We start from the raw sequence: 18,077 nt of genomic DNA, 5'->3' as shown, positions 1-18,077 counted from the left end.
AGCTTTACACACTGTATCAAAAGGAAAGTCGGATAGGCAGAGCAGGTGGTGTGGCTCTGAGGTAAAAAAGTGAAATGCAATCCTTAGAAAGAAGTGAAATCGGATCAGATGATGTTGAATCCTTCTGGATAAGGTTAAGATACTACAAGGTAAAAAGACCCTGATTGGAATTATATACAGGTCTCCGAGCTGTAGGCAGAATGTGGGTTACAAGTTACAACGGGAGACAGAAAAGGCATGTAAAATAAAGGCAATATTATGATAGTTATGGGATATTTCAATATGCAGATAGGTTGGTGATGGATCCCAAGAGAGACAATTTGTAGAACACCCATAGGATGGCATTTTAGAGCAGCTTGTGATTGAGGCCACTAGGGGATCAACTATTCTGGATTGACAGTTGTGGAATGAACCAAATCTGACTAAGGAGCTTAAGGAAAAGGCTATTCTGGATTGGGTGTTGTGTAATGAACTGAATTTGAATATGGAACCTAAGGTAGAGGAACCCTTAGGAGACAGTGATCGTAATATGTTATAATTCATTCTGGAGTCTGAGAGGGAGAAGTTAAGGTCAGATGTATCAGTATTACAGTGGACTAAGGGGAATTACAGAGGCATGACAGAGAGGAGCTGGCCAAAGTTGATTGGAAGGAGACACTAGCAGGGATGACAGCAGAACAACAATGGCTGGAGATTCTGAGAGCAATTCAGAAAGAGCAGGATAGATACATCCCAAAGAAAAAGTATTCTAAAGGCAAAATGACACACACGTGGCTTACAAGGGAAACCAAAGACAGAAATGGCAAAGAGAGGAAAAATTACTGGGAAATTAGAGGATTGGGAAACCTTTAAAAAATACGGAGGGCAATAAAAAGGCCATAAGAAGGGAAAAAAAGAAATATACAGGTAAGCTAGCCGATAACATCAAAGTTATTGCAGATATATTGTATAAAGAGTAAAAGAGAGGCAAGAGTAGATATCGGATTGCTGAAAAATTGTGCTGGAGAAGTAGTATGGGGAGCAAGGAAATGACAGACGAAATAAATGTATTTTGCATTATTCTTTACTGTGGAAGACACTAGAAGTATGTCGGAAGTTCGAATGTGTCGGGGGAAGAAATGAGTGCAGTGCCATTATCAAGGAGAAGATCTGAAGGTAGAAAGGTCACCTGGATCAGATGGACTACTCCCCAGGGTTCTGAAAGAGGAGGCTTAAGAGATTGTGGAGGCATTAATAATGATCTTTCACTAAGATTATGACATGGTTCCAGAGGACTGGAAAATTGTAATATCACTCTACTCTTCAAGAAGGGAGGGAGGCAAAAGAAAGGAAATTATAGGCCAGTTAGACTGAGGATGGGAAGATGTTGATGTCTATTGTTAAGGATGAGGTCTCAGGATAATGGAGGCATATGATAAAATAGGCCAAATTCAGTATGGTTTCATTAAATTTTGCTTGTTGGAATTATTTAAGGAAATAACAAGCAGGATAGACAAAGGAGAGTCAATGGACATTGTGTACTTGGATTTTCAGAAAGCTTTGACAAGGTGCTGCACATAAGGCTGCTTAACAAGGTAAGTATTACTGGAAAGATACTAACATGGTTAGAAGATTGGCTGATTGGCAGGAGGCAAAGAGCGGGAATAAAGGGAGCCTTTCCTGGTTGGCTGCCGGTGACTAGTGGTGTTCCACAGGAGTCTGTGTTAGGACTGATTCTTTTTACTTTCTATGTCAATGACAAATGACGGATTGATTGATTTGTGGCCAAGTCTGTAAGAAGATTTGAAGATAGGCGGAGGGACAGGAAGTGTTGAGGAAGCAGGGAGGCTGGAGAAGCACTTAGACAGATTAGGAGAATGGGCAAAGTAATGGCAGATGGAACACAATGTATGTCATGCATTTTGGTGGATGGAATAAAAGAGTAGACTATTTTTTAAACTGAGAGAAGATTCAAAAATCCGAGGTGCAAAGGGACTCGCGAGTTCTTGCGTAGAAAACCCCTGAAGGTAACATGCAGGTTGAGTCAGTGGTGAGGAATGCAAATGCAACGTTAGCATTCATTTCAAGAGGGTTCAAACATAAAAGCAAGGACATCTTGCTGAGGCTTTATAAGGGACTGCTGAGTCCTCACCTTGAGTACTGTGTGCAGACTTGGGCCCCTTACCTAAGAAAGGATGTGCTGGCATTGGAGAAGGTTCAGAGGAGGTTTGCGGGAAAGATCCCTGAAATGAAAGAGTTATCGTATGAGGAGCATTTGATAGTGCTGGGTCTGGATTCACTGGAGTTTAGAAGAACAGGGAGTGGGATTCCATTGAAAACTATCGAATGCCGAATTGCCTAGATAGAGTGGATGGGGAGAGGATGTTTGCTATAGTGGGGGGGGGGGGGGAGGTCTAGGATGAGAAGGCATAGCTCAGATTAGAGGGACATCATTTAGGATGGAGATAAGGAAGAATTTCTTTTTCCAGCGGTGGTGAATCTGTGGAATCATTGCCACAAACAGCTGTGCAGGCCAGGTCTTTGGGTATATCTATGGCTGAGGCTAACAGGTTCTTGATTATACAGGATGGAAAAGGTTAAGGGAGAATGCAGGAGAATGGGGCTGAGAGGGAAAATGGAGCATCCATGATGAAATGGTGGAGCAGACTCGATGGGCCAAATGGCCTAATTCTGCCCTATGTCTTTTGCTCTTACGGTGTTATTCTGCATTGTTGTTGATTTACGTTACTGTAGCTCAGTGTACTGATTGATGAATTGCTTTGTATGCAAGACAAGCTTTTCACTATATCTTGGTACATGTGACAATAATAAACCAAAATGCCAATAAACCGATACCAATTCACCCCTGTAACCAGTCCTCAGACGTTAACCCTTCCATCCCTGCTGCCAACTAGGAATAAACACAAGTTTCTGTAGATACCGGAAATACAAAGTAAGACACGCAAAATGCTGGAGGAACTCAGCAGGTCAGGCAGCGTCTCTAGAGAGGAATAAATCAGTCGGCCAAGATCCTGCAGCAGGAAAGCAAGGGAGAAGCAGCTAGAATAAGATGGGGGGTGGAGGGGTTGGGGACAGGGAGAGGGGAAGGAATTCAAGCTGGAAGGTGGAAGGTTGAGCCAGGTGAGGGGAAAGGAAGATGGGTGGGGGAAGGGAGATGAAGTGAGAAGCTGGGAGGTCATAGGTGGGAAGGTTAAAGAGCTGAAGAAGAAACCTGACAGGAAAGGACAGTGGGCTCTGGGGGAAAGGGAAGGAGGAGCTCCGGAGGGGGTTGAGGGGCAAGCGAGAAGAAGTGAAGAGGTGAGAGGGTAACTTTCTTTCCCCTCTTAGTTTGTACTCCTTTCCCTTCTCCCCACTTTCATATTCTGGCTTCTGTCCCCTCCCCTTCCAGTCATGTTGAAGGATCTCAGCTCAAACCATTTGACTCTTTATTCTTTTCCACAGATGCTACCTTACCCGCAGAGTTCATCCAGCATGTTGCGTGCGAGACCAACCAGGTGATTCCCTATTGAGGCCAACACATCTTCCCTGAGGACCCAGAGCCCAGAGCTAAAGCAGCAAGAGGAGAACTGACACTGGAGACTGAACAAAAGTGAACAGCACAGTCATGGTTTACTGCTTCACACAGATTAAGCTGTTGTCATGCCAACCATTGGCACTCAACACTGTCAAGCACAGCGGGAGCCCTCTGCAGTTTCAAATGAACAGCATTATGTATTTTCTGACTGTTTCAGGAGATTTACTAAAAATAGACAAAGGAATCTCTTCAAAATCTTTTGGTTCCTTTTATTTTTCATGAGTCTAGGTGATCAGAATTTAACAATATCCACAGCAGTCCAGAGAAATGACCCGGCATAGAGTTTTACAGCAATGAAACAGGTCATTAACCTTATCTGCTGCGTGCTCAGTTGAGCCCCTTCTCCTCTCTCCCTTTCTCTCCTTCCTCCTAACTCAATCGGTTTATCTTTCTAGTCCATTCTTCCCGTTATGTTTACCTGGTTTCTCTTCAAGCGGGACTATCAGTTAACAAAATGTTGAAAGTTAGATTTGCCTCAGTAACTCTTAGCACTGTCACTGCTGAAAGATGGGGAAATACTGCTCCTATCAGATTCCTTCTTCTTCAGCCCTTTATCTTTTCCACCTATCACATCCAGGTTTCTTCTCATCCCTCACCCACCCACCTTCTCCCACACCTGCCAGCCTGTACTCCTCCCCTTCCCACCACCTTCTCAGTCTGGCTTCTGTCCCCTTCATTTCCAGTCCTGATATAGGGTCTCGCCCCAAAACGATGACTGTTTATTCCCCTCTACTGATACTACCTGGCTTGCTGAGTTTGTGTTTGTGTTGCTACAGGGAATAAAAGTTTCTAAGACTACCTGAATTGATTTTCACACATATCCCCACAAGGATGTGACTCCCACATTTCCTCCTTCATGCCTATATTGGTACATTGGTTTATTATTGTCATGTGTGCCAAGGTATAGTGAAAAACTTGCCTTATAGACTATTCATACGGATCAGTTCTGGTATGGGCTTTCAGGCTGTTTCACCTTTTGCCCAAAGGGAGAACGCTTGGAGTTTGGTGATGTTGTCTGTATTACTGTGGCAGTATCAAAGTGCCAATTCTAGGGGCAAGACACTGGTGGTGAAGCTAACAAGGCTCCTCCCTTACAGCTCCACAAACATGGTTCCATTACTGGATTGCTAGAAAGAGTGAAGAAAAAATTTGAGAGGATGTTGCTGGGACTTGAGACTGAGTGAGTGACAGAGGTTGAGCAGGCAATAAACACAGGAGATTCTGCAGATGCTGGAAATCCAGAGCAACACTCAAAATTCCGGAGGAACTCAGTAGGTCAGGGAGTATTTACGAAGGGGAATGAACAGTCAATGTTTCTGCACAAAATGTTGTCTGTGTCTCTCTAGCTGAACAGGCTTCAACTTTTTTTTTAGCTAAGGTGAATTTGTAGCCTTTTTGCCGTATCAAAGGAGGTGATGGATCAGCAGACAGGAGGGAGAATGAAAACTTGGCTGAGCGGTGTAATAACAATAGACCCTCTCTCAATGTCCGGAATACCAAGGAACTGATTGCAGACATCCATTGGAGGATCAGAGGTAGAGAGGGTCAGTAACTTTAAATTCCTGGATGTCACTATCTCAGAGGATCTGTCCTGGACCCATCATATAAACATAATTGTGAAGAAAACACGACAGTGCCTCTACTTCCTCATGAGTCTGCAGAGCTTTGGCAAGTCATCAAAAGCCTTGGAAAACTTCTGTAGATGTGTGGTGGAAAGTGTGCTGACTGGCTGCATTACAGCCTGGTATGGGAACACCAATACCTCTGAGCAGAAAACCCCACAAAAGGTAGTGGATTTGACACACTACATCATGAATTAAACACTCCCAACCATTGAGCACATCTGCATGAGATGTTGCTGCAGAGAAGCAGCATCCACCATCAAAGATCCTCACCACCTGGGCCATGCTCTTTACTCACTGCTTCCATCAGGTAGAAGGTAGAAGAACCTCAGGACTCACACCAGCAGGTTCTCCTGAACAAAATGGGATAGCTACATTTATTTAAGGACTCCATTATATTGTTATTTCATGCTCGTTATTTTTTGCTATTTATTTATATCTGCATTTGCACAGTTTGTTTACAGTTAACAGATCTTGATGTTCACAGTTACTGTTCTATAGATTTGCAGAGAATGCCCGCAGGAAAAAGAATCTCAGGGATGTATGTGGTGACATGTATGTACTCTGATAATAAATTTTACTTCGAACTGTGAACTTTTCCAAGGGTTGAGGAATCAAGAACTAAAAGGAATAGGTATACGGTGAGAGGAACCTGGGGGAGTGGACAGTGTATGGAATGAGCATGTGGCTGAGGCAGGAACCTAAACAATATTTAAGCAGCCCTTAGACAGGTACATGGACAGGAGAGGTTCAGAGGATATAAGCTGAACGAGTTCAGATGAACATCTTGGTAGATGTTGGGATAAAAGGCCTGTTTCTTGACTCTATAGCTCCACCAGAGAAAGGAACCTGTTATCATTACCTACTCTGGCCTACACGGGATGACTCTTAAATACTCTTTCCCAACAAGAGACCCAATAGTTGGACAATAAAGTCTTGCATCTCATTAGTGAATATATATAGGGTGCAACGGTGGTTAGCACAACACTATTACAACCAGGGGTGCTGGAGTTCAGAGTTCAGAGTTCAATTCTGACCATGACTGTGAGAATTTTGTGTGTCCTTCCCGTGAGCGTATGGATTTTCTCCAGGGGCTCTGGTTTCCTGCCACATTCCAAAGAGGTACGGGGTAGTAGGTCATTGTAAATTGTCCCATGGTTAGACAAGGGTTAAATAGATGAGTTTCTGGGCAGTGCATCTTGTTGGGCCTGTTCCAATCTGTATCTCTAAATAAAAATTCATTACTTAATTTAAAAAGGACCCTGTTCTTGCCTTCCAAACTAGCCTGAGGGCTAAATAGCCTACAAAGGTTATTTTTACAAATTTCACAACATGTCGATGATACTAAAGCTCACTCTGATTCTGAGGTTATTTTTAAAGTTGATGGATACAGAAGCAGTTCGTACTTTCAAATGGGAATTGAAGGAACACTTGAATTTGCAGTATGTCAGGAAATGCTGACACGATTGCTCTGTTTGGAGCCAGCATAGATATGATGGGCTGATTGGCTTCTCCCTGGGCTGCAATGATTCTGTGAGATGGACTCTGAGAATCAGATTGTTGAGGATTCCAGACCTGGATTCATGCTTGCTGGGATGCAGTTTTGCATCTCCTATGTCATTTCTATATGGAGTCAAACATTGATTAGATCAATATATACGCTGGATTTGAACTCCTGTGTCAAAGCTGGCCTATCAGCACTCTAACCAACTTTTGCATGTGCATTGATGGTTTCACTGGGTTTGAGTTGGCACCCAGGCCAGCTAATCACAGTTCAAAGCTTTTCTTCAAAAATTGGGAATTATCAGTCTGGAACGTACTACCAGGGGTGGTGGTGGAGGCAGATATGTTTGGGACATTTATGAGACTCTTAGTTAGACACATGGATGAAAGAGAAATGAGGGTTAATGTGGGAGGTTTAATTGATCTTGGAGTAGGTTAAAAGGTCAGTACAACATCATGGGCCAAAGAGCCCATATGGTGCTCTGCTGTTCTATGTTTCCTACAGAGGTTTTCCTGTGTCCAAGCTCACAGTGGATGAAGTGATTCTGCTAACTTTTTATTTTAGTCATGGGTTAATACCACGTATTGAGAACACGTACCACCAGACTCAAGGACAGTGCCACCCCCGCTGTTATAGGACTCTTGAATGGAGCTCTGCTATATTAGAAGATGAACTCTTGATCTCTCAAAATCCTTGCAGTTTACTTGTCTACCTGTTTGGGTGGAGTTTGCATATTCTCCCTGTGCTGCATGAATTTCTTTCACATGTCCTGGTTTCTTCCCACATCCTAAAGGCGTGCAGTTTTTTCAATCCAATTAATTACAAACACAAAATATTCTGCAGATGCTGGTAATCTTCAGCAGCACATAAAATGCTGAAGGAGCTCAGCAGATCAGACAGCATCTCAGGAGAGGAATGAACAGTCAATGTTTTGGACTGAGACCCTTCATCAGGACCTGTATTTGATCTACTGCCCAAGTTCACATCACAGTGGATCAAATGATCCCATTAACTTTTTAATTAATTCAATGAATTACATTTTGTTTGAAAGAGTTTTATAGAGGCCCTTCAGCCTAACTGGTCCATGATGCCCAAGATATCCACCCAAGCAAACCCATTTTCCAGCATTTGGTCTGTAGCCTTCGAAACCTTTCCTATCCAAATGTCTTTTAAGTATTGCGAACCTATCAGTGGATCAAGGTGTGAAATAGAAAGCTCAAAGGAGTTGAACAGGCTCTTGTATCTTCTGCCTGTTAGAAGAAGGGAGAAGAGAGAATGTTGATGGCGGGACGGATAACCGATTGTTCAGACGCAGGATGCTGCCTGGTTTAGAGAGTATGGATTATGAGCAGAGATTAAGGGAGCTAGGGCTTTACTCTTTGGAGAGGAGGAGGATGAGAGGAGAGATGATAGAGGTGTACAAGATATTAAGAGGAATAGATAGAGTGGACAGCTGCGCCTCTTCCCCAGGGCACCACTGCTCAGTACAAGAGGACATGGCTTTAAGGTAAGGGGAGGGAAGTTCAAGGGGATATTAGAGGAAGGTTTTTCACTCACAGAGTGATTGGTGTGTGGAATGCACTGCCTGAGTCAGTGGTGGAGGCAGATACACTAGTGAAATTTAAGAGATTACTAGACAGGTATATGGAGGAATTTAAGGTGGGGGGTTATATGGGAGGCAGGGTTTGAGGGTCGGCACAACATTGTGGGTTGAAGGGCCTGTAAAGTGCTGTACTATTCTATGTTCTATATAAGTGTAGACTGTTCTATGTTCTATTAGCACAGGAACATGATCACTGCACTCTGTTACTGCTCCGGAAGTGTTAAAGAGTTAACCTATCTGAATGCTGGGAGAGGGAAAGGTTAGATTAATCATCGTAGGCTAAAGGGCATTAGCTTGTTGCACTTTTCTACATTCTATCCACTGTCGCCTCAGAACAACAAACTCTACGTCCTGTATAATAAATCTGATTCGGGATCACATGAGATTAAATGGCTCTGGGATCAGGGTTGCAGAGACTGCTTTGTCTGTTCACACAAGTAGGAGTAAGACATTTATCTCTTCTGGTGGTGACTCTCTCACATTCCAGTCATGCCTGTGAATCCACTCGGTGGAGTTGTCTGTGAATCCGCTCGGTGGTGCTGCCTGTGAAAATCTTACTGAACAGCAGTGAACACTCAGCTATCGCATTGTGGTTGTTTGCTGAGGTAAGTTTCCACGCCAATATCCAGATAAATGAGTTGTTTAAAAAAATGGAACCACATCATTGGTACACAGGATCAGAGCTTGTTAAACCTATCACCTGGTTACCAAGGAATGCCCAGCTCTTGGTCAACCGTGATTTACAAAAGAAATCTGGAAACACTCATCAGACCAGGCAGCATCTGCAATGTACATTCTCCCTGTGACCACATGGTTTATTTCAGCCCAGCACGTTCAGAGTTCAGACTTCACTTCCAGCACTGCCTGTAAAGAGCGTGTACGTTCTCCCTGTGACCATGTACTTCCTCCGGATGCTCGGGTTTCCTCCCATACTTCAAAGATGTACTGGTGAGTAGGTTAATTGGTCATTGTAAATTGTTGTCCTATTACACTAGTGTTAATATAGTTGGGTTGCTGTGTTGTGTGGTTCGTTGGGAAGGAAAAGCCTGTTCTGCTCTGTATTTCTAGTTCAATTTATAAAGTTCCACCCCAGATCACAAAGCACAAAAACCATGGGCAGGACTGTAAAGGGGACTGGTAATGTAAACTGTCTGTAGCTGCAGTACACGTCAGATTAAGCAAGGGTACTCCTATAATCCCTCATCTGGGCAGCACGAGAGCATGGTGGTCAGCACAATCAACTCACACGGCCAGGGATTATTGATCAGGGTTCAATTCCTGCTGTCATCTGTAAGAGTTTGTACATTCTCCCTGTGACTGTGTGGGTTAGTGACCTGTGGGCATGCTATGTGTGGTGACATTTGCAGGCTGTATCCAGCACATCACAAATAATGCATTTCACTTTATGTTTCAATGTGCACGTGACAAATAAAGCTAATCCCTTGGAGTACCAAGGGACTTCTTGGACCACAGGGTGCAGCCTCAGAATGGAGGGACATCCATTATCTCTTTGGAGACACAGCACTGAATCAGCTCTTCCAGTCCAGTCCTTCAAGCCACACCACCAAGCAACCCCCAGCTTAACCCTAATCTACAATGACCAATTAACCTACTAACCGGTACATCTTTGGACTGTGGGAGGAAACCAGAGCATCCGGAGAAAACCCACACACAATCCACTGGGAGGACGTACAGACTCCTTGCAGAGGATGCTGGGATTGAACTTCAAACTCCGGCGTCCCAAACTGTAATAGTGTTGCGCTAACTGTTAACTACCGTGGCGCCCACCAACATTTAGAACAGAGATATGCAGGAATTTCTTTAGCCAGAGGAGTAGTGAATCTGTAGCATTCATTGCCACAGGCAAAAGTGGAAGCCAAGCCATTAGGTATAATTAAAGCGGAGGTTGATAGCTTCTTGATTAGTTAAGTTGTCAAAGTTATGGGCAGAAAGCAGGAGAGTGTGGTTGAGAGGGATAATAAATCAGCCATGATGGAAAGCTGGAGCAGATTTGATGAGCCCAATGGTCCAGTTCTGCTCCATGTCCTATGAACTTTGACGTCCAGGTCCTTAGCTCCCTGATGGTGAGGGTACTAAAGAAGGTGTACACTATGCTAGCCGGTGCATTGAGCATAAGAGTCAGAAACTCATGTAGTCATTAAACTTTAGTTGGGTTGCATCTGTAACATAGTGTTGGTTCTGGTTGCCCATTACAGGAAGGATATTGATCTCCTTTTTCATGCAGAAGAGGATTTTTGGGATGTTGCCTAGATTAGAGAGCATGAGCTAGAAGGAGAGTTTGGACAGATGAAAGGTTTTGGCCCAAAATGTAAACTCCTTATGCCTTTCCATAAATGCTGCCCGACTTACTTGCATGATTTTCTCTGGATATAGAAGGCTGAGAGAAGTTTGAGAGAAAATGTTGAGAGGCACAGATAGACAATCTAGTCAGAGTCTATATCCCAGGGCTAAACTGACAAGTACTAAAAGGCATATCTTTGTGGATGAGAGAAGGAATGTTTAACGGAAATGTATGGGGTAAGTACTTTACACAGAGAATGATAAGTGTCTGGAACAAGCTGCCAGGGCTGGTAGTGGAAGCAGATATAATTGACTGGTTTACAACGCATTTAGACAGGCACGTGAACATGGAGGGACATGGATCATATAGGCAGATGGGATTAGTTTAATTTGGCAACGTGTTCAGTACAGACAGTCGGTCAGAGGGCTGATTCCTGTGCTCTACTATGTGCTATGCAACACTTTGGGTACTGACTATTTTTTGGAACTAGCACTACATTGAATAGTCAATGGCAGTCCTGCACTGTCAGTGTCCACCTGTTAGGTGAAACATTAGAGCTTGGCCCCTTTGCTTTTCTCAGCTGGAATGTAAAGGATCCCATTTCACTGTTTTTACGAAGTACAGGGGATTCGGCCTTGTTCTGATGAAAGAACGCCAATCTCCAGATGCTGGGATATGCAGACAGTTCAGTGCTTATTCCCCTCCATTGATGCTGCCTGCCCTTCCGAATTCCTCCAGCACTTCATGCGTGTTTCTCTGGATTTCCAGCATCTGCAGAATCTCCTGTGCTTATGGTTTTAACCAGGGATTTGTCAAAGAAGATGAACAGTGGAGGATGGGTTAATGGAAACACTGTGCACAAGTCAGTCACCTCTTGGCATTCAGCCCCTCTGCATCCTAACAGTTACCCAAGGAGAAGTGTGGGTATGACGCATTTAGTACCAAACACATGAAGCAGAAGTTTGTGTTTGCAGAGAACCAATGTTAATGTTGAAAGAATATCCATGGGGCATCTTGGTTATGTTCCCTTTCTAGTCTTTGGAGTATCCCTGATATTAATTGGTTCTAACCATGGAAGCCAATGGCATCCTGACTTTGGGAATTATCTTTTCAAGTAAAGAACATAGAGCAGAGAGCAATACACCACAGTACAGGTCGACCTTTTTATGTACAGTGGTGCTAGAAAGCTTGTGAACCCTGTAGACTTTTCTCTGTTTCTGCATAAATATGACCTAAAATGTGATCAGATCTTCATGTAAGTCCTAAAACTAGATAAAGAGAACCCAATTAAATAAATAACACAAAAAACATTAAACATGCTCATTTATTTCAGAAAAATGATCCAACATTACATGTATTTGTTGGAAAAAGTATGTGACCCTTTGTTTTCAGTAACTGGTGTGACCCTCTCTGTACAGCAATAACTTCAACTAAACATTTCCAATAACTTTTGATCAGTCCTGCACATTAGCTTGGAGGAACTTTAGGCCTTTCCTCCTTACAAAACTGTTTCAACTCTTAGGATGTTGGTGGGCTTCCTTGCATGAACTGCTTGCTTCAGGTCCTTCCACAACATTTCTATAGGATTAAAGTCAGGATTTTGACTTGAACAATTCCAAAACACAGATTTTCTTCTTTTTAAACCATTCTGTTGTTGGTTTACTCTTTGGGATCATTGTCTTTTTGCATTATCGAACTTTAATTAAGCTTTAGGTAATGGACCACTACCCTGACATTGTCCTGTAAAATGTCTTGATAGAATTTTGAACTTATTGTTCCCTCAATGATTGCAAGCTGTCTAGGCCCTGGGGCACCAAAGCAGCCCCAAACCATGATGCTCATTCCACCATGCTTTACAGTTGAGATGAGGTTTTGGTGTTGGTATGCAGTGCTGTTTTCCCATCAAACATAGCAAACCTAGTGTGTTTCTGCCAAAAAGTTCAACTTCTGTCTCATCTGTCCACGGAACATTGTCCCAGAGGCATTGTAGAATACTCGGGTGATTTTTTGCAAACTTGAGACGTTCAGCAATGTTTTTTTTGTTTTGGAGAGCAGTGCGTGGAGTCCTGCCATGAACACTATTCTTGTTGTGTTTTTCTTATAGTGGACACATGAACAGACACTTTAGCAAGTTCTAGAGATTTCTGCAGGTCTTTTGCTGTTACCCTTGGGTTCTTTTTCACCTCGTTCAGCATTGCACGCTGTGCTCTTGGTGTGATCTTTGCAGGATGCCCACCGCTAGGGACAGTAGCAACAGTACTGAATTTCCTCCATTTGTAGACAATTTCTCTTACTGTGAACTGATGAACACGCATGTCTTTAGAAATGCTTTTATAGCTTTTTCCAGCTTCACGTGTCTCTACACTTCTAAGGTCCTCTGAAAGTTGTTTTGATCGAGGCACGGTGCACACAAAAATATCTTTCTTGAGAAGAGTAGGCTCTGTCAGCAACCTGACTTTGTGTGTCTTTTTTTATAGGGCAGGGCGCCTCTACAGCCCACACCTCCAATCTCATCTCATTGATTGGAACACCTGACTCCAAATAGCTTCTGTAGAAGGCATTACCCCAGAGAGTCACATACCTTTCCCAACACATACATGTAATATTGGATCATTTTTCTCGATAAATAAATGAACAAGTATAATTTTTTTGTTATTTTTAATTGGGTTCTCCATATCTAGTTTTAGGACTTACATGAGGATCTGATCACATTTTAGTTCATATTTATGCAGAAAGAGCAAAAATTTTACAGGTTCACAAATTTTCTAGCACCACTGTACTCGAAGATCATTCCATCCCTTCCGTCCTGCATAATCTTCAATTTTTCTGTCAACCATGTCCCTATCTATGATTTTCTAATATGCCTGCCTCTACCACCACTTTCAGCAGGGTGTTCCATGTACTCGTCACACTCTGGAGAAAAACTTAACTCTGACATCCCTCTACACTTCTTGCCAGTCACCGTAAAATTATGCCCATTCAAATTAGCTGTTTCTGCCACACAAAAAGGTTCTTGACTATCCACTCGATCTATGCCTCTTAGATCCTGCACACCTCTATAGCATCACCTCTCAAACTCCTTCACTCCAAAGAGAAAAGCCATAACTTGCTTCACCTAGATTCACAGATATGTCCTCTAGTCTGGGCAGCATCCTGACCTTGGGATTTATTTTCTCAATAAGTCCTCTGACCATAAAGCTCATTCTTAAAATCTCCTTGTGGCCATCCGCTATTTTCTATTGTGACTCAGCTGGACATGTTCCAATGAAATGTCCTGGGATATTTATTGTCTTAAATGAGCTATTATACACGTCAACACATGGCTCATTAAAATTCCCACTATAATTCCACTTGTGTTATCCCACTACAGCAGTTTCATGATCATAATGTCAAAGTCCCTATTTCTGAAGTCCTCTCCTAGCACCAGTGTTCATAGACATTGCTGAGCTGATCTGTTAGATTGAATGTCAATAATCCCTTTCTTACTCGTAGCTCTGTTGTCAGCACTCTGGACTCTGAGTCAGAAGGTTGTGGGTCCACGTCCCCCTCTAGAGACTTCAGAGCTGAAATATGAGTTGATTCATGGTAGTACTGAGGATGTGCTGGTAAATGTGAAAGAAATGTAGACGATTGCAAAGGCCAAGGGAGCTAACTCCTGCAATCTGTGAAATATTACTCAACCAAGATTACTTGAATTTGCTTGGAAGGGCTGTTGCTTCACATTAAAAAAAATTTAGAGATACAGGCCCTTCCAGCCTAACAAGCCTGTGCTGTCCAATTATATCCATATGATCAGTGAGCTTATAGACCCATACGTCTTTGGAATGTAGGAGGAAACTGGAGCACTCGCAGAAAATCCGCGTGGCCACAGGGAGAACACACAAGCTCTTTATAGATAGTAGCTGGCCCTATTATATAATGTTACGTTAACCACCATGCTTCCATAATGCTGTGCACCTTCAGTGATTCAGATTCAATCCTGCCCTCTGGTAACCACGGACGCTAGCCTCCCTCATTATGGACTGTCACTGCCCTCTTTTCTATCAGGGAGGAAGTACGAGAGCTTGAAGACCCACACTCAATTGATTAGGAACATCTTCTTCCCCTCTGAATGGACCATGAACCCATGAACACTACCTTGCCTTTTAGAATTAGAGTTAGAATTTATTTAAATCTTACATCCATCCCACAATGTAAGGGAGCAAAAATTTCTGCGTTATGGCTCGGTTGCAATGTACAGACATTGAATTTAAAAGTCTAATGGCTTGTAGAAAGAAGCTGCCCTGTAGCTTGTTGGTCCTGGCTTTAATGTTACAGTACCATTTGCCAGACGGAAGCAGCTGAAACAGTTTATGGTTGGGGGGGACTGGTGTCCTGATCTTCCAGACCTTCTCTCTGCACCCGCTGCTATAAATGTCCTCAGTAGAGGGAAGTTCACATTCACAGATGTGCTGGACATCTGTAGTGCCCAGTGAGCAAGGTTGGTGCAGTTCCCGCACCAGGCGGTGATACAGCCAGTCAGGATGCTCTCAGTGGTGCCCCTGAAGAAGGTCTTGAGGATTTCCCAACTTCTTCAGTTGCCTGAGGTGGAAGAGAAGCTGTTTTGCTTTTCTTGCCCCAAAGCCGGTGTGTACAGTCCAGGTGAGATAATCGGTGATGGGTACACCAAGGAACTCACCCTCACAACTGCAGACATTGATTGGGGAGAGCCTTTCTCCGTTCCTCCTGTAATCCACAATCAGCTTTTTTGTTTTTTGGATATTGAGGGAGAGGTTGTTTTCCTGGTACCACTGGGTCAGGGTGTCAAACTCTCCTCTGTAGGCTGTCTCATCACCGCTAGAAATAAGACCGATCAAAGTCTTGTCATCTGCAAATTTGATCAGGCCACAACCCTGGGGGACACCTGCGTTGAGGGTCAGAGGGGCAGAGGTTAGGGGGCCCATCCTTACTACCATTCTGATAGGAAGTCTGGGATCAGCTTCACAAGGCAGGGTGCAGGCTGAGGCCTCTGAGCTTCTTGTCATGTCTGGAGGGAATTATGGTGTTGAATGCTGTCCAGGAACAGCATTCTCACATAAACATCCCTTTTCTCCAGGTGAATGAGGACGGTGTGTAGTGCTGTGGCTATGGCGTCATTGGTAGACCAGTTCCATCGGTAGGTGAATTGTAGGGGGTCCAGTGTGGGTGGTAGTAAGCTGCAGATGTAGTCTTTAACCAGCCTCTCAAAGCATTTGCTTATAATTGAGGTGAGAGAGGACAAGGTACCAATTGTTCAGGCATGCTACCTTGGTTTTCTTACGTACAGGAACAATGATGGATGATTTGAAACAGGAGGCACTACACACTGGGAGGGAGAGATTAAAAATGTCCGTAAACAAACCAGCCAGCTGTTCTGCACACACTTTGAGGATGTGCCCTGGGATGCCAACTGGACCCGCTGCCTTGCGGCTGTTGACTCGTTAGAATGTCCTAGGAGCAGGTCCTAGAATGACCAAGGAGTAGGTCTTGTCGGCGGCTCTCCTCGGGGGTTCAGTCCTATCATCCTCAGACTGAGCTTAAAAAACATTTAGCTCGTCTGGGAGCAAGGCGGCAATGTTGGCTATACAGCTGCGTTTCTTCTGAAGTCTGCGATGGCGTGCAGTCTTTGCCCTACGCTGCATGAGTCATTGTCACAGAGTTGTGACTGGATTTTGTCCCTGTGTTGCCGTTTTGCTACCTTGATGGTTCTCTGTAAATCATTGTGGTACTTCTTGAGCCCCTGTTGGCCTCCGGAGGTGAAGGCTTTATCCCTCATACTGAGAGCAAAACACACTGAACTATTTATCCAAGGCTTCTGGTTTGGACAGACCCAGCCCAATTTTTGCATTGCTTATTTTTTTAAAATATTTGTTATTGTAACATAGCAATTTTTAATGTTTTGCACTATACTGATGCTGATTCTGGTAAAGTTTCAGTGGAGTTTCCATGTTCTCCCTGTGACAGCATGTGTGTCCACTCTGGGAGAAAGACTCTGACTTCCCCTCACACTCAGAAAACCCGGAGGTTTTGTAGGTTAATTGGCCACAGTATGCCGTTCCTAGTGAATGGTAGAATATGATGCAGTTGATGGGAATGTGGAAAGAATAGGCCACAGGGAAAATTAGTGGGGGGAGAGGTTTGTTTTATGTGTCAGCATAGAGTGGATGGGCCAAATGGCCTCCTTCTCTACAGTACAGTAATATGGATATTACTGAGTACATTATGTCTGTAGAAACATTTCAAAAGTACTTCAAGATGCAACAGTTGTTATGATAGCTGCTATATAAGTACAATATATACACTCAGTTGCCATTTTGTTAGATACAGCAGAGGAACCTGGTGTGGTCTTTTGCTGTAGCTCATCCACTTCAAGGTTCAACATGATATGTATTCAGAGATGCTCTTCTTCACACCACTGTGGTAGCACATTTGAGTTACTGTCACTTTCCTGACATCTTGAACCAATCAGGCTATTCTCCTCTGACCTCTCTTAACAAGGTATTTTTGCCCACAGAACTGCCACTCACTGGATGATTTTGCTTTGCATACCATTCTCTGTAAACTCCAGAGACTGTTGTGCATGAAAATCCCAGAGGATCAGCAGTTTCTGAGATACTCAAACCACCCTATCAGGCACCAACAATCATTCGATGGTCAATGTCACTTAGATCACATTTCTTCCCCATTCTGACATTTGGTCTGAACAACAAATGAACCTCTTGACCATGTCTGCATGCTTCTATTTATTGAGCTGCTGCCACATGATTGGCTGATTAGATGTTATCAAGCAGGTGTAAAGATGTTGCTAATGAAGTGGCCACTGAGTGTATACAAAAAGCTGTTTTTCCTTACCATAGTCTTCATCTCTTTGGAAATGTGGTTGTAGAACTGACGCTCCACGTTCCATGGCGAGCCAAGATTGGATATCGAGTTAGACCGTGTCCGGTTCAGTTTCGCTATCATTGCTTTCTCTTCCTTCTGCAGTGAAAATAAAGCAGGGACAGCATTAGTCTCAACAGGGAAAAAGATGCTGGCGGCAACAGAGATCATATCAAATTATAGGGTCTTAAGACAATACTATAAGATTAACTTTATTTGTCACATGTACATCGAAACACTGAAACATACAGTGATATACATCATTTGACTCAAATCAGATCAGAGGATTGTGCTGGCTAGCCCTCAAATATCACCATGCTTCTGGCACCAACATAGCACACCTACAACTCACTAACCCTAACCGTACGACTTTGGAACGTGGGGTGAAACTGCAGCACTCTACGGAGGAAACACACATGGTCACCGGGAGAATGTACAAACTCCTTATAGATGGTGGCGGGAATCGAACCCCGAATGGTGATCGCTGACACTGTAATAGCGTTACACTAACCACTACACTACCACTTATACTATACAAAAACAGGCCCTTCAGCCCAAACTGTCCATGCTGACCA

At 43.5% G+C, this 18,077-nt stretch overlaps 1 protein-coding gene across 3 annotated transcripts in view; it reads right to left on the bottom strand.

Moving 5' to 3' along the window:
- Positions 1–18,077, bottom strand: part of adcy5 (adenylate cyclase 5) — a 469,096-nt gene that overhangs the window by 165,874 nt on the left and 285,145 nt on the right. For all 3 annotated transcript variants that reach the window (XM_059967665.1, XM_059967666.1, XM_059967667.1), the window contains one exon: positions 17,476–17,601. In XM_059967665.1, the coding sequence (XP_059823648.1) occupies positions 17,476–17,601 (126 nt within the window). The remainder of the gene's footprint in view (positions 1–17,475; positions 17,602–18,077) is intronic.

Source organism: Hypanus sabinus, chromosome 4, assembly GCF_030144855.1.
Source record: "Hypanus sabinus isolate sHypSab1 chromosome 4, sHypSab1.hap1, whole genome shotgun sequence".
Classification (NCBI taxonomy): domain Eukaryota; kingdom Metazoa; phylum Chordata; class Chondrichthyes; order Myliobatiformes; family Dasyatidae; genus Hypanus; species Hypanus sabinus.
Note: the sequence above shows the minus strand (reverse complement) of the source record. Positions and strands in the feature narration are given on the sequence as shown.